The following is a 15501-nucleotide window of genomic DNA, read 5'->3' on the forward strand; positions in this document are numbered from 1 at the left end:
CATTTTCTTTATGCCTGAAGAATTACCTTTAGTATTTCTTTTTATAGAAATCAGCTTATACAACTCATCTCGGTTTCTGTCTGAGAAATGTCTTTATTTTACCTTCACATTTGTTTTTCCTCCAGAACTTCAAAAATGTCATTCCATTTTCTCCTGAGCTGCTTTAAAAATTTTTCTCTGTGTTTTTAGATTTCAGTAGTTTGAATATGATACCTACATGATTTTTGTTTTCTTTGTATATCTCCTGCTTGGGGTTTGTGGATTCTCTCCCATCTATTTTGATATGCTCACACCTTTTGTCAGTTTCAGAATATTATTAGACATTATCTCTTCAAAAATGATTCTGACTCTATATCTTTCTTCTCTCCTCTGGGTCTCCACTTACATTTATGGTAGTCTTTCATCGTTTTCCCTTATTATTCTTTTTTTTTAAGTTTACTTATTTTGAATTTTTTTTAAAGTTTATTCATTATTGAGAGACAGAGGGAGACAGAGCATGAACATGGGAGGGACAGAGAGAGGGGAAGACACAGAATCTCAAGCAGGCTCCAGGCTCTGAGCGTTAGCACAGAGCCTGTCTCCGGGCTCAAACTCACAAGCCACAAGATCACGACCTGAGCCAAACTCAGATGCCCAACTGACTGAGCCACCCAGGCGCCCCTAAGTTTACTTGTTTTGAGAGAGAGAGAGAGACAAAGAGTGAGTACGTGTGTGAGCAGAGGAGGGGGATGTGAGAGGGAGAGAGAGTATCCCAAGCATGCTCTGCACTGTGGGCAAGCCCAACAGCAAGCCCAATGAGGGGCTTTAACTCACCAACCATGAGATCAGAAGCTGAGCCAAAACCAGGAGTTGGAGGCTTAACCAACTGAGTCACCCAGGTGCCCCTTCCCTTCCTATTTTCTCTATTTTCTATCCTTCTTCTCTTATGCCAAATGCTAAAGTTCCAATTGTCCTTTCTTCCAGTTAACTGATCCTCTATCTATATGGGTTCAGTTGGCTGTAAATCCATCTAACTTCTTAGTATCAGTTATTACATCTTTATTTCTGCAACTTCCATTTGTTGACTGCCTCCTACTGATTGCTGCTGGTGGGTTACATTTTCTATCTTAACCCATATTCATGAACATATTAAATATATCACAGACAACTGTTCTTTTTTCTGATGCTTTTTTTCCTCCTCATGGTCCTCTTTCTGGATATATATGTAATATTTTAAATTAAATGTTCAATATTTTATATGAAAAACAAATATGACAGAGTTTTCTAGAAGTCTCAAGAACCCAGTGTTGTATTGCTCACCAGAGCTTCCTTCCCTGATAGTCCCTGAACTCTAATTTTTATTTCCTCAAAATATAATCCTTCTAAAAACTATGCTTGACTTCTCATCCTTTTTGTGACTGCGTTCTATTTTTTCTGTATCACGTAGATGCTGCCAAACAACTCAGAGAGGGACAAAAATGCACAGAATTGTGCTACTTTTCTATGTTTCTCTTCTCTCTGGGATTTGACCTGAAGTCAACTTTTATCTTCCCAGCCTTGTGAGCCAACTCTTTAGCCAACACTTTCTGCTCGACCTTCTAACTGGGAATCTGAAATCTGACCTCCTCTACATGTGAAGTATGAACTGGCAAAGTTCTTGAGAGAAATTCAGCATGAACTGTTGGACTCATGGCAATGAATGTCCTATCTATGAACAAAAGAATTTTGTTTTCCTAAATCCTCTTGACAGTTCTGTCACAGTCTTCTTCCCCCTCATCTCTCTCTCTCTCAGAATCTTATTCTGGCTCTCTCTCTCTCTCTCTCTCTCTATATATATATATATACATATAAATTTATTTGCTGTGAGCTAATATGTCATAGCCTCAAGCACTGGTCCCAGTTCTGTGAAATGCAAGCAACTCCAATTGGCCTAAATTGGTCTGCATCTTTCTAGAGCCAACTGAAAAATTTGGGAAAACCTTAGTATCTAGGTGATTAGGTATGGTTGAAAGGCACTTATTAAGAAGATACCAGAAAGGAGTATTAGGTTACAAGAACGGTTCTCTAAGTGGTCCTTGGACCAGAAGCCTCAGCACCACCCTGAGCTGGAGTTTCAAACTCATTAATTCACAGTTGTTTTTCCTATAGGAATTAAAATACCAATGATTTTGATCAATCCTGACAAAGCAATCCTAATTGCTTCATCTTTTCCCCTTCAAGTCACACTGCAGAGCCTGTCAGGCTACACTATCCCCCTTGACTTTGCCCTTGTTTTGTTGTTTATTTTTTTTTTAAAGTTTACTTATTTACTTTGAGAGAGAGTGTGTGTGTGTGTGTGTGTGTGCATGAGCAGGGGAGGGGCAGAGAGAGAGTACGAGAGAGAGAATCCCAAGCTTGATGTGGGCTTGAACTCAAGAACAGTGAGATCATGACCTGAGCTGAAACCAAGAGTCAGATACTTAACCAACTAAGCCACCTAGGTGCCCCTGTTTATCTCAAAGCACAATGCATAACCTATGATCCTGTTGTAAATGTATATTCTTAGCCCCTGCCCCCCCAACTTACTCAGTCAGAACCTTTGGAGAAATGGCCTGGGAAAACTGTTTTGACATGTTCACCAGGTAATTTTTCTTCATATTACAGATCGAAAGCCACTGAGCTATCAGAAGTTGATGGAAGTCAATGATGATGATCTTAATCCTGGTGTCGTTATTAACTTTTTAAAAAAGTTTATTTATTTCAAGACAGAGAGAGTGCACATGGACGTGCAGGGGTTGGAGTAGAGAGAGAAAGGGAGAGAGAGAGAGAGAGAGAGAGAGAGAGAGAGAGAGAGAGAATCCCAAGCAGGCTCTGCACTGTCAGCAGACAGCCCAATGCAGGGCTCAATTTCACGAACCCTGAGATCATGATCTGAGCCAAGATGAAGAGCTGGACGCTTAACCGACTGAGCCACCCAGGCGCCCCTCATTATTAACTTTTTAAATCCTTTTGTGTTCACAAGGCCTAGCACAGTGCTTCCCATATTTTAGCACTCAGAAAACACGGCTGGATACAGCACTACCTGGCTTCATAATTGAGATCATTTAATGAAATTATTTCTCCTTTAGAGAACATCTTCCTCATTTGCAAGATGATAAAAATGCCTGTGTGTATTTTAAAAAACACAGTATAAGTTTCATTTTATCCAGTCTACATTTTCAGAAATCTCAGGTAACCATAATTTGTCAAATAGTAATTGATCCTCATAGTGATATTGCAGAGGTGCTACAAAAATACAAACTCTCAATTGCCAAAGACAGTATACTCAATTATATTTAGATTAGCCTTTGTGTTCCATGTATGGCCAGCAGGCTGCCTTCAGAAAAGAAAAGCCAAGACTTCAGGTTGAGAGAGGAAGACAGCAGTAATACCTTTTAGGCTGAACATGTGTGTGTGCTTAATTATTTTAGGAATACCATTAATGTATTCTGAGGAACCTTTTTGCCGGAAGTGCCAGTAAGGCACAATTAACTCCAAAAAGAATTCCCAAGAAGTGATAGATTAGGTCAGCATGAAGAACAATTTGCACTGAAATGAAAATAATTGAGGAAATGTGTCAGAGAAGGCGAAGTCGCAGCAGCAACAACCACAAACCAAAGACCTAAAGGTAGAAAAACATAAAAATTTCAATAACGTGTAAAAAAAAAATAAATAAACCAAAACAAAACCACACCAAACCTGATTTCCTAGGAAAAAATCACTGGCCCTAGAAGACAAAAGGGATTCCGGCTTTGGTCCTACCTCTTCCAGCTGCACCATGAGAGTAACGTTGTGCCCCTGTTCTGCCGTCAACTTCCCATCAGCAGTGACGATCCGCAGCCCCCGCGGGGCCTTCCCGGGACATTTCTGCGGTTTGGCAGTGTACTGTTCTCTTACTCCATCGGTGCAGTTATTGGAAACCACTTTCCTATACCTAAAACGAGAGAAGCTCACGTTGTAATCCGGCTCATTACCATTCAAATCACTCCCAATTTTTTAAAGCCAGACCTACCACTGTGTAGCCCTGAGGGCTATCAATAACTACACAGCATGGTTCTCTGAGGATTAGAGCTAATTCTTATAAAGCACCCACCAGAAAGACAAATCATCAGAGGAACATACTGTACATATTATTAGCACTTTAATATCATTCTTTTATTCTGTCAATGAATCATTTCACTTCAGAGCTACGGGAAATGCACAGCAATAGAAGCCTTGCTTCTTGCCCTCACCATGTTTATAATCTTGAAGATACATCTGTAAGTAGTCTAGGAGATACTTTAAAGGCTATATGATTGAGGGTTAGAATGAGTAATGCATATTGCAAGGGAATTTGCAATTCAGGCAAAGAATAGATTGTTATGGATTATGTGACTTAACATTAAACCCCATAGAGGATGCTATGGTAATGGTGTAGTACAGAAAGTTGGCTAAATGTGATCGTTTCTACTCGATATTTTATGAAGAGATATACTGGCTAATTATTGAAAACTCATAATAAGGAGACCAGTATGCAGACTGAGTAAACCTTCCCTCTTCTTTCACTTCTTTCTTCTTATTTTAACTTTAATAGAGAAAAAAAAAGGATTATTCCACAAATTGGTCCTATGCAGTTTATCAGATTCATAATTAATTAGAATCTGTGCTTTTAGGACAATTCACCTTTAAGACTTTGAGCTTCAGTGTTATCTGTTCATCATCTTTTTGGGTGGGGGCCATAGTAACCACTTTATGAATTAATATAATAGACTTCCCGAGCTCACTTAACTAGAATGAGTGGTGGAGCTCAGAGTGGACACAAAGTCTAAGGTCTTTCCACTCTTCTAGACCAGAAGTGGAGACACTTTTAACACAAAGAGCTAGATAGGAAATATTCTTGCTTTGCCAGCTATCTGCTGTTTGTCACAAGTACTCAACTCTTTGATTGCAGCATGAAAGCAGACACAGGTAATGCATAAAAGAATGGAGACAGCTGGCTTTCAGTAAAACCTTATTTCCCGATGCTGGCGGTATGCCAGCTATGACTCGCAGGCCATAGTTTTCCTACTCCTTCAAATCTAGCCCATGTCCTTTCCTGTGCTTTGAGTCTCAGGACTGACTGCTTAAGATCATGGTTGAGAAAGTCAAACACTGTCTGGGAAAGTACTCTGGACACCACAGATCACTCTAAGGTCAGTTATTAGTATGTAATTCACCTCACAAGGTAGTTGTACAAATTAAATGGATTGATGTACACAGAGTATTTAAAACCGCCCTGATGATTAGCAAGTGCTTATGAAAGGTTACCAGTTATTTTTACTTAATATTATTATTTCTGTGACCTGTTCATAATCTTCACAGCTTCCAAATGTCCTTAGGATAAGCCATAAATCCTGTCATCTTGTGCATGAAGCCCTCCGCAAGCTCACTTCACTACGTCTCTGAATTCTTTCTCACCAAAAAGCTCCTTCTGCCCTAGCCAAACCTCTATTTTCAATCCTTCTGAGAGTACTTATTTTCTTTTGCTCATTCTGCTTCTCTGTCTTCGTGCATGCTCTCTCGGCTGCCTAAAACTTACACTTTAAGCAACAAATCCTTTCATCTGTCTTTTCCTGACAAGGATAGTAAAATAAGAAGTGAAATAATAAAAAGTTCATATAGAGAGAGTGCTAATTATACTTGTCATTGTGCTAAGTTCTTTACATGACTTTTGCCATTTATCTTAAAAATACCCTGAAATGTTCTGCTTAAGGAAAGTATTATTCTCAATATATAGATGAAGAAGCTAAGATTCATGGAAGTTAACCAGTTTTCTCATGATCACATAGTCAAGACCCCAGAAAATGTGTCTCTAGAACACTTCCTCTCTTTACCACGACTGTACCGACTCTTTAAATAGAAGGAGATTGTCCCTCCTCTGAACTCTTAAAGGAATCCTTATGATTTGCCTGATAGGAACCCATTTATGCCTTCTCTGACTGTCTTCCTGTGTGACTTGAAGTTTAAGTTCCTTGAGGGCATCCTTGTCTTGGGGCACTTACAAAGCTGATAGTAGATTCACACTGGGATGACTGTACTGTGTGTGTGTGTGTGTGTGTGTGTGTGTGTGTGTGTGTGTATGTTTTAAATTAAATGTTCATTTGCTTATTTTTGAGAGAAACAGCATGAGTGGGGAAGGGGCAGAGAAAGAGGGAGACAGAGAATCCCAAGCAGGCTCTGCACTTCCAGCACAGAGCCCGATGTGAGGCTCGAACTCATGAGAAATGTGAGACCAAGACCTGAGGTGAAACCAAAAGTCGGACATTTAACCGACTGAGCCACCCAGGAGCCCCAGACTGTACCATTTCAAATGCTAAAGTATCTGCATAGCAGTTGGTTACTACCACTGCCCCAAACCCTTCAAGCACCTCACTCACCAGCCCAGCTGTGACCAATTCCTATCTTTGGAGTCCCTGCTTCTCCTTACAATCCAGAAACTAAGGGGTTAACACCTAGCCCCTCAGGCAGCCTCCAAATCTCTGCTCCTGCACTAGGATCCTTACCCATTCTGATTGGTCATTATCTTGGGTGAGCATTTTTAACATCACTCCATTTGATATTTAAGAAAATCCACTGTGCTTCAGTGCATACTGATTAAAAGAGAAAATAATGGTAGATGGGAGAAAGAGAGAGAGAGAAAAAAATGCACCAGCATTGCAGAATGGTGACATTCTGGTACCAGCAAAGGTAGCAAGAAAATGACCAGTGATGTCACACGGTAATTATGCCATCCCAGTGAGTTTGTGCATCAGAAACTCCCTGCATGTTTCACTGAAGGCAGGTTATGATTTTTAATCACTTAGCATCCAAGCACACCTGTGACTCTGTCTTGGCGAGCAGCTATAAAGACATGGGCTCACCATCACCACTGGCATCATCAGCTAGAGTACATTCCTTTGTTTGCCGCAGTTCTGACCAATCATTGCCCCAGGCTTTCCTGAATCCAGCAGCAACAGTTCTGCTTAAATCCAAAGCACGAATCCATCCCCCCTGGGATTCTGCCACCGAGAAGACTGTTGGTAATTTTTTTTTAAATGCTCATTAAAAACCATTCTGAAACCATTTTATTTCCTGGATGAAAATGGCATCACATTAGCCCTACCAGACCTGTCCCTGAAATTTAGAAGAAAATTGTGCAGAAATATAGAGTTCATTTACTCAAGTAAGCACACACCTGCTTTTTGCATTAGAGAATGGTTCTATTTTCATCCCAGCAGCTGTCCCTGGGTCTGAGTTACATAAATGAATAATGCATTTAATATGTTATTAAATGGGGCTGCTACCTCCATAATAACAAGGCAACTTATGATTATGTTGGACCTAAGCTCTGAATATTACTGGGATGCATTTAGTTGGTAAAGCATTCTTCAATCCGCCAAGAAGAAAAGTGCTTTGTAATGGCAAGGGAGTCTTTGTACAATTACTGAAAAGGAAACATTCTGCAAATGTGCCTTTGATATTACCGACCGCTCATCAGTAGATAGTGTCTTATTACTTCAACAGCCCCAACTTCAACCATTCTCTTCCTTCCCACCTTGAAACCCCTTTGTCACCTTTTCCTTTTTACCCTTACCTCCTTTGATTTTTCTTCGTTGCTGCCTGCCAGTCTTAAAACAGATGAAGGCCATAGCTTTTCTCTGAGAGTAAAACTGGAAAAAAAGCCATGAAAGTCCTCATTTTCTGTGATTTTACTATTTCGTATTTTGTTTTTTTTTCTTGCGATTTTAGGGTGGTGGTAGAATATGGATGTTTATGACTATTCCCTGTATGTTAAGGTGACACTGTAGTCTTGCTCAGTAGACTGCAACTCTGTCTGTCCTTTAGAATCACTTGCCGGCACTTTTAAAATAGATGCCAAGACCCTGTTCCCAGGGGTCTTGATTTCATTGAGACTTGATTAAATTGTGATTTAACTGAGAATTCTGGGCATTAGGGTGGTTTTGTTTTTGTTTTAAGTTCCCCTGGTGATTCTTGTGTGCATCCAGAACTAAAGACCACTTCCCTGGGGTTAAAACTAGTGTTGCGGAACCAAAGCGCCTGAGTTTAAATCTGGGCACTTACTGTATGAACCTGGTCAGTTACCCAACCTTTCTCTAACGCTTGGACTCTCTGCCTGTCAATTAGGGAGGGATAATTACAGCATCTTTCTTTTCATTGACGTTCTTGAGAAGATTAAATAAGATACTGCATTCAAGAGGGCTTAGTTTAGACTCTGATGCCTTGTTAGGACTTAATAAATATTAAAATATCAGTAGTTAGTTAAAAAGTTAGCATTTAAAGTATTAAACACGAACTTGCTATTACACAGCAAGTTTCCAGAAAACAGAAATTGCACTCTCATGATCTTAAAATCCAATCGGACTATGTCAATTTCTTTCTTAGACTCATTCAAAACTTCCTGTAGGCTTGTTCATAAAGGATCCCACTGAAGTTTTAAGTGCAGTCCCCAATCTATCCTCAGGGGACTTTTGTAGCTTCAGCCCTTTTCCAATGTGCTTCTTGAGCCCAGGCCACGCTGAAGGCTACATGTCTTCTTTCTCCCTGTGCTCTTCATTCTTCCTGGGCTGCTCTTTCCTCCTGTCAAGCTTTCACTCATTCTGTAAAAATCAGCTTAGAAATCATGTCTCTCTGTGGTGTTGTCTCTTGCCTTTTAAAGGGTAGTCATCACACATCATGACCAAGGCAGAGTTGTAACTGTAGGTCTTCTTATAGTCTAGGCAAGGCTTATGGTCACTGAGCTATGGTATCCCTCGTTTGTGCTCACAATGAGACTTTAAATGATTTATTTTCTTGGATCATACTATGTGCCTTTGCTTTCAAGGGAAAACTGCCTTGTTACAACACTCAGCAAAACAAAGGGCAGTGTGAGTCTTAGGGAGAAGGCAGCTAGCTGTGAGTACAGTGCATGACTAAGACTTAAAACCTTCCTAGACCCATGTTCCCATGTTTCAACACAAAACCTATGTAGTAGCCATAACATCAACATTCAGGAAGAATGGGGTTCTGTGGCTGACTGAGCAGGTTTCTCCAAGTTTCTCCCCCTCAAAGGAACAGTTCTCAGGACCTTTCCTTTAAACTGGGTAAGCAAGCTTGGGATTAGGAAACCAGGAGGAGTAGGCTAGCTGATGGAAAAAAAAACAAAAACAAAAACAAAAAAACAACTTTCCTTGCACTAAGCAGTAATTTATTTTGACTAGTAAATGGAATGTGACTTTATTTTGAATGTCAACGTGATGAAATGTTACATATGGCCCGGTTAAATGACTAAAAATCAAGAATCATGAGAATGACTCGTAGAATCCATGATCTGAGCCAGTGAGTTGTACAGCTAATTTATATAAAGAAATTTCCCCTTTTTTTGAGCACCTGGAGTTCTAGGAATCCTAATACTGAATCATTTCAAATTGGTCATGGACATGTCAGAGTCTGAAGGGATCTCAAATATCATAAGTAAAAGCGATACAGTTCCGAGTTCTCCAAGGTCACATGGGAAGCGGTTAACAGCTCTGGGTCTCTAGACTAAGTTTACTGTCTCCTGCCACTGTGCAAGACAACCTGGATAAGAATCATTAATGCCAATACCACTGACATGGGCAAGAATAGCTATATGAGGACCTAGGTCTCTACACAGCGACATTCACCCTCTTCATTTCTCAACCCCAATGTCATCCCATAAAAACGTGGAAAACTATATCCTAGCAAAGGTACGTACTCTAAAGAGTCAACTTCATGGCAACAAATAATTATTGAGTATCTGCTGTGAGACTGCACAGCTCTGCTAGACAACAGCTACACAGCCCCCTGTAGTGTTCAGTCTGTAAACTATGCGAGTGATCTCCTTTCTGTGGACTTTAAACACATGCACCACTTTTAGGACTGCTTATTCTCCATGGTGCACACTGACAAATCTTGCTGAGGAGATCACACTGAATATCAAAATCCCCTCCAAGCCCAGGAGTGGGGTCACTTGGGAAAAGACCACAGACCTCAAAGCCCCTGGAAATAGTAACTCCAGGGCAATGGCAGGTTAGCCAGGGTCTAAGTGTTCTTGTGGCTTATGTAGAAAGGAATATGTTTCTAGAAAGAATTTTTAAAACATTCCAAATGTGTGTTGATAGTATGGAGATTGCTATTTTGCTAGAATTTATGTGTGTGTGTGTGTGTGTGTGTATGTGTTTGTGTATTTGCCAGACACATTAAATGTTCTTACATAGATACTGAATTAATGTTAAAAATTAATGCTAAAAATCTATTTAGGCCCCTTGAGTAAATATCCTCATTGCATATATTAACAAACCAACCCTGAGGGACAGTAAGAACTATTATTGTACATTCTTTCAGAAGGGATTAATGGCTTCTCAAAAGAAGCTCCACAGACAGAAATTTCTATACACATACTTTTTTTTTAACACATCTAGAAATATCTCTAGCTTAATAGCAAGAAGAAATCTGTCCCGTGAGAAGATTATCTTGGTTTCTTATAATAAACCAATCCAATGCCCACTTTATTTTATATTTACAGAATCTTTTACGGTTGGCATGAAACAAGCGATGTCCTAGTTAATTTAGCAATTTGAATTTGCAGCATGTTCCCTGGATCCAAAATCGTATAAACAAGATTTAACCATATAGAAGTACAACTAGAGACTGTGTTTGTGTATGTGTAAACTGAGATATTTATAGACACAGATGGAGAAACAAAAAGAAACAAATTTACGGTAATTTCAGTAGTAAAATGCAGGAAAATATACAAATGAAAACTGATTTCATTCTATTTGAATAAAAGGAACTTGTTCACTAATCAGGTAAAGGTGTTATCTGCCTTGAGTGGTAGAGAGAAAGACATGTGTTTTGATGCCTAGTAATCCTGTAACTTTATGAGTGTATACAGGTGATTATTTGTTTTACAGATGAAAAAACAGGGGCTTAGATTAAACATGTCCTAGGTCACAGTAGTTGATACTATTAAGTATCAAATAAATGCCTGAGGCTATAGATACACCATGAAAGGATGTCTCCCCTCTTTTTTTCCTTCACTCCAGAGGAGCCCTTAGATGCTGACTATCGGTGATAGGCATATGCATTTTGTAAAGTGACCATTATCTGCTAGGCATTGTGCTACATGCTTTTTATATAGTGCTGCATTTAAGTCAAACCCCAAAAGCAAATAGCACAATCTTATAGGTTAAGAGGCTAAGGCTCAAAGAAAGGAAGCCACTTGCTAAGATAATAGTAAATGGCAGAAGTCATTTAAAACCCTTACTTGTTTCATTCTAAAATAACTCCCTTTTAGAACATCCCCATTACATTTCACTCTCTATCCATAATGCCTGAGGCCTTGGTCCAGCCTCCTGGCTTTCGGAATGGCTTGGGGAAGGTGTGAGGGCAAAGGATGAAAAGAGGCAGGGAGCTTACCATGGAGAACATGGTGGAACTTTGCTTACATGAGGTTCCATGATGTGAACCTTAGAAATCGGACACCACTGGATCAAGAACTAAGGACAGGTAGCGCCAGCCACCTGAGGGACATTTTGCACCCATTTCCGCTCTTATTCCAATTATCTTTTCTCAGATGTAGCTAATTGCTAAAACAAAAATTTTTCATGTTTCTACAGTGAAGCTGATAAAAATGTCGGCATCTCCTAAAAATAGTAATTCTGTTAGGCATAATCATAACTGATCCTAGACTGTTTCCATCCTGATGAAGTAAGCAAACCCGCGAACACTGCTATATATACAGGGTAATAAGCTGACTCTGAAGGCAACCATAACCATTTGTAAGGGTGAAGCAAAATAAAAGGAAGAGGAAGGTTTATCTGCATGCTTTAAACCAAACTCTCAGAAGGTGCTGCTAGGAGATTTCCTTGTCAAACCTGACTGACAAGGGGCAGTCATTCAGTAGACCCTTTCAGTTCAAGTTCTGACTGTGTGTCTGCACCGTGGGCTCTGCTGGAAGGGGTGCTGTGATGCGGGCAGGGCCCCTGGCCAGTACAACTGATGGAGTTGTCTCTCTTACCCACAGGCTGCCCTTTCCCTTGTGATTCCTCTGTATTTCATGCCTGCCTGATGCCAACATGGAATCCAGACTGACAGAGCATGGGTGCCCATGGACAGCTAAGACCAACTTGGAAGAGGCTTAGGATGCACTGTGGCTCCTTGGTCTATCATCAACTTCCAGGCATTGGCATCACGTGACCCTTTCAGCCTGGTCATCTCTTATTCTTTTGGCCTGAAATGACCTTCCTCACCTAGTGAACTTGGGAAATCCCACTCGGCCTTCCTCTCAGCTTTCCCTTAGATAAGCCATTGGCATTTTTATTTTAAAAGAAGAGGACAGTTAATACAAATGAATCTCTAACATGTGGGACTCCTGGTAGTGTGTGAGCAGGAAGCTAGTGTCTTAACCCATATGGGGCAATATTTGGCATGGACTTGGCGATATTAGACCTGGATCTGCAGGTCTAAGAAGCAAGCAGTTGGCTGAATGGGATTTGCTTTACAAGTCAGCAGAAACACTTCCAATTGCCAAAAGAGAATCTAATTATCTTTGGGTATTTTTATAACAATTATTACGGTACGAGCTTGTTAATTCCAACATTGACTATAGTGGCAGAAAATAGAAAATAACCCCAATGTCCATGAAAAGGCATGGTGAAACAATACCAGGTACTTTAATACTCTGGAATTAAAAGAAATTATATGGAAGGGAGACCTATATATTCTGTCTTGGAAAGTTGTTTAAGATCTACCTCTGAATGAAAAGGAAAAACAGAATAATAATATATCTAATAGGAAATGACATATAAGAACAACCTCTCAAATGAACTTTGTATATTCTTTCTTGGCATAATTATTTGCTGGTAAATGCAAAGTGTTCAGAAGCATGAATACCAAACAGATCACAGTTGTGTGGGAAAAGGGGGCAGGAGAGGGGTGACAATCTGAATTGTTTTTTTTAAACACAGAAAAACATACGTATATATTTCTTTTGCAATTAAATACTTTTAAGTGAAAAGCTAAATTGTTAATGGCGGCCCTGTAGTGGCTTACATCAAATACTGAATCTGTGTTTATAAATTCCAGTGACTCAACACAAAGCCAGGACAGTTCCAAGGTGAGGGGCTGGAGGGACATTTCATTCTTTTTCAATTTCATCTATTCTTTACCACTTGCCAACTTCTGAGCTGGCTCCAGATACAGCAAATGGGAATTTGATGGGAGGAGGCTTTCTACGAAGATGATTTCAGGCACCTGCTCCAGCTAAGGATCTTCTTGTTCTTAATGCAGAATGTACAGACAGCCAATACGCCAATCAGCAGGGTGACTATTCATACCCTTCCTCCTGACTGTAGCCCACAGGGCCCTGTGAGGGTGGTCACTCCTCCACCTGAGAGCACCTTGCTTTTGAGAGCAAGATGCTTATGGTACCAGCTGATGGCTGGCATTTATCACATCTCCTCTTTACACAAGCCTACTCGCTGATGTGGATGCTTTTCTGGAGAAAGTCTGCATGGAACAGAGGAAACTTGTAGATGTGGTAACTTTTTTTAAAATTTTTTTTAACCTTTATTTATTTTTGAGACAGAGACAGAGCATGAACGGGGGAGGGGCAGAGAGAGAGGGAGACACAGAATCGGAAGCAGGCTCCAGGCTCTGAGCTGTCAGCCCAGAGCCCGAAGAGGGGCTCAAACTCACGGACTGCGAGATTGTGACCTGAGCTGAAGTCGGACGCTTAACCGACTGAGCCACCCAGGCGCCCTGGTAGATGTGGTAACTTAACAAAAATCTTTTTGGGTCAGATGCTATCATGCAATACTCACGTGAACAAAGCTCTGAGAGAGCAGGTGAGTTGTAGGCAGTAATGTCTGTGATTCTGTGATTAATAAACACAACTGCATTGACTAACATTTATATACCTGGACACTTACCGCTGAGTAACATTTTTAATTGAAATTCTAATTTTATAGGATATAGATGAAAAATACTATTGAACAGACTCTTTATTATGATTCAATCATCTCTGAGGTTTTCTTTGATAGGGGTCAGGGTTTATTTGAATTTTACATACTAACTTTACCAAAGAGAGGGTGCAACCTATTTAGGGATAGCCTAAAATGTGTGTGTGTGTGTGTGTGTGTTGTGTGTGTGTGTATGTGTGTGTGTGTGTGTGTGTGTGTGTGTGTGTGTGTGTGTATTCTCAATAACCTGAAGAGTGAGGGTCATCGCCTACACTTAGTCTTATTCCAGTGACTTGAATAGTGTCTGGAACAATTTAGACCCTGTGTACTGGGACCTCCCCTCATCAATACCAAAGGGAAAATGATATAACTTCCTTGACTGAGTTAGTGAGAAAAAAATCAATTCTGAAATTAGCTTTAGGGGTTTCCAATGCCCTTTACAATGTCTAAACATGCTGGTACATGCACGTAATAAAACTCTTTTCTTGGGCGTTCCTTCACTGGTAAGTGTGGATATGTCAGCAGCCCTCTGCAGTTTTCCACGCTGTGCACGCTGACGGCCTCACTGACCCCCTGCTGTAAAAATGTCATTTGTATTTTCCTCAGGTTTTAGGCTATGCTTCGAATAAATCACAGCTTATCCCTGTTTTCCAAAGTTCTAGGAATCCCTAACATCAGAGATAAGAGTATCTGAGGGTACAAGTCCGTGTTGTTTCCTTCCTTTAAAAGAAAAATGTACGCTGTTTTGGTAATTCTTGTTCTTAATTAAAACATGGTGTTACAATCTCAAATACGGAAGTGCTCAAATGGAAATGTGGAAGTCCTCACCTGTGTACTGCAGCTGGCATGAGAGGAGAAGAGGAACTTTCACGTGGATCTGGCCCTGCTGGTGAGGCATCCCTCTCCCTCTCTCCCTCCCTCCCTCCCTCTCTTTTTCACATTTTAAGATCAGGATATTCAAACATGCACAAGTGAGATGGAAGGGTATAATGAATAGCCATGCCCTCCATTAACTCACTTTCAAAAAATTTCAATACCTATCTGTTTTTTAACATTGTATAACAAATTTCGGGATACCTGGGTGGCTCAGTGGGTTAAGCATCTGACTCTTGATTTCGGCTCAGGTCACGATCTCATGGTTTGTGAGATTGAGACCCGCTTCAGGCTCTGTGCTGACAGCGTGGAACCTGCTTGGGATTCTCTCTCTCTCTCTCTCTCTCGTATCTCTGCCCTTCCCTTGCTTGCACTGTCTCTGTCTCTATCTCTCTCAAGATAAATAAAGTTAAAAAAAATGTCACACATCATATATCCTTAAAGCATAAGGTTTCTTTTTTCTAAGTCAAACCAAAATACCATTGTCACACCTAAATAAGTAACTATATTTAGTTAACACAATAAAAGTAATAAGAATATTTATATTTAGAAATAATCTAATACCACCTTGATAGTTAATTTTATGCCTCAATTTGACTGGGCCATGGGGTGCTCAGATATTTGGTCAAATATTGTTGTGGGTGTTTCCGTGAGG

General features: G+C 40.2%; 1 protein-coding gene across 12 annotated transcripts in view; it reads right to left on the reverse strand.

Moving 5' to 3' along the window:
- Positions 1 to 15501, reverse strand: part of SORCS1 (sortilin related VPS10 domain containing receptor 1) — a 518445-nt gene that overhangs the window by 71738 nt on the left and 431206 nt on the right. For all 12 annotated transcript variants that reach the window (XM_047826164.1, XM_047826162.1, XM_047826169.1 and 9 more), the window contains one exon: positions 3760 to 3931. In XM_047826164.1, coding sequence (XP_047682120.1) covers positions 3760 to 3931 — 172 coding nt within the window. The remainder of the gene's footprint in view (positions 1 to 3759; positions 3932 to 15501) is intronic.

This window comes from Prionailurus viverrinus, chromosome D2 (genome assembly GCF_022837055.1).
Source record: "Prionailurus viverrinus isolate Anna chromosome D2, UM_Priviv_1.0, whole genome shotgun sequence".
Taxonomy (NCBI): Eukaryota; Metazoa; Chordata; class Mammalia; order Carnivora; family Felidae; genus Prionailurus; species Prionailurus viverrinus.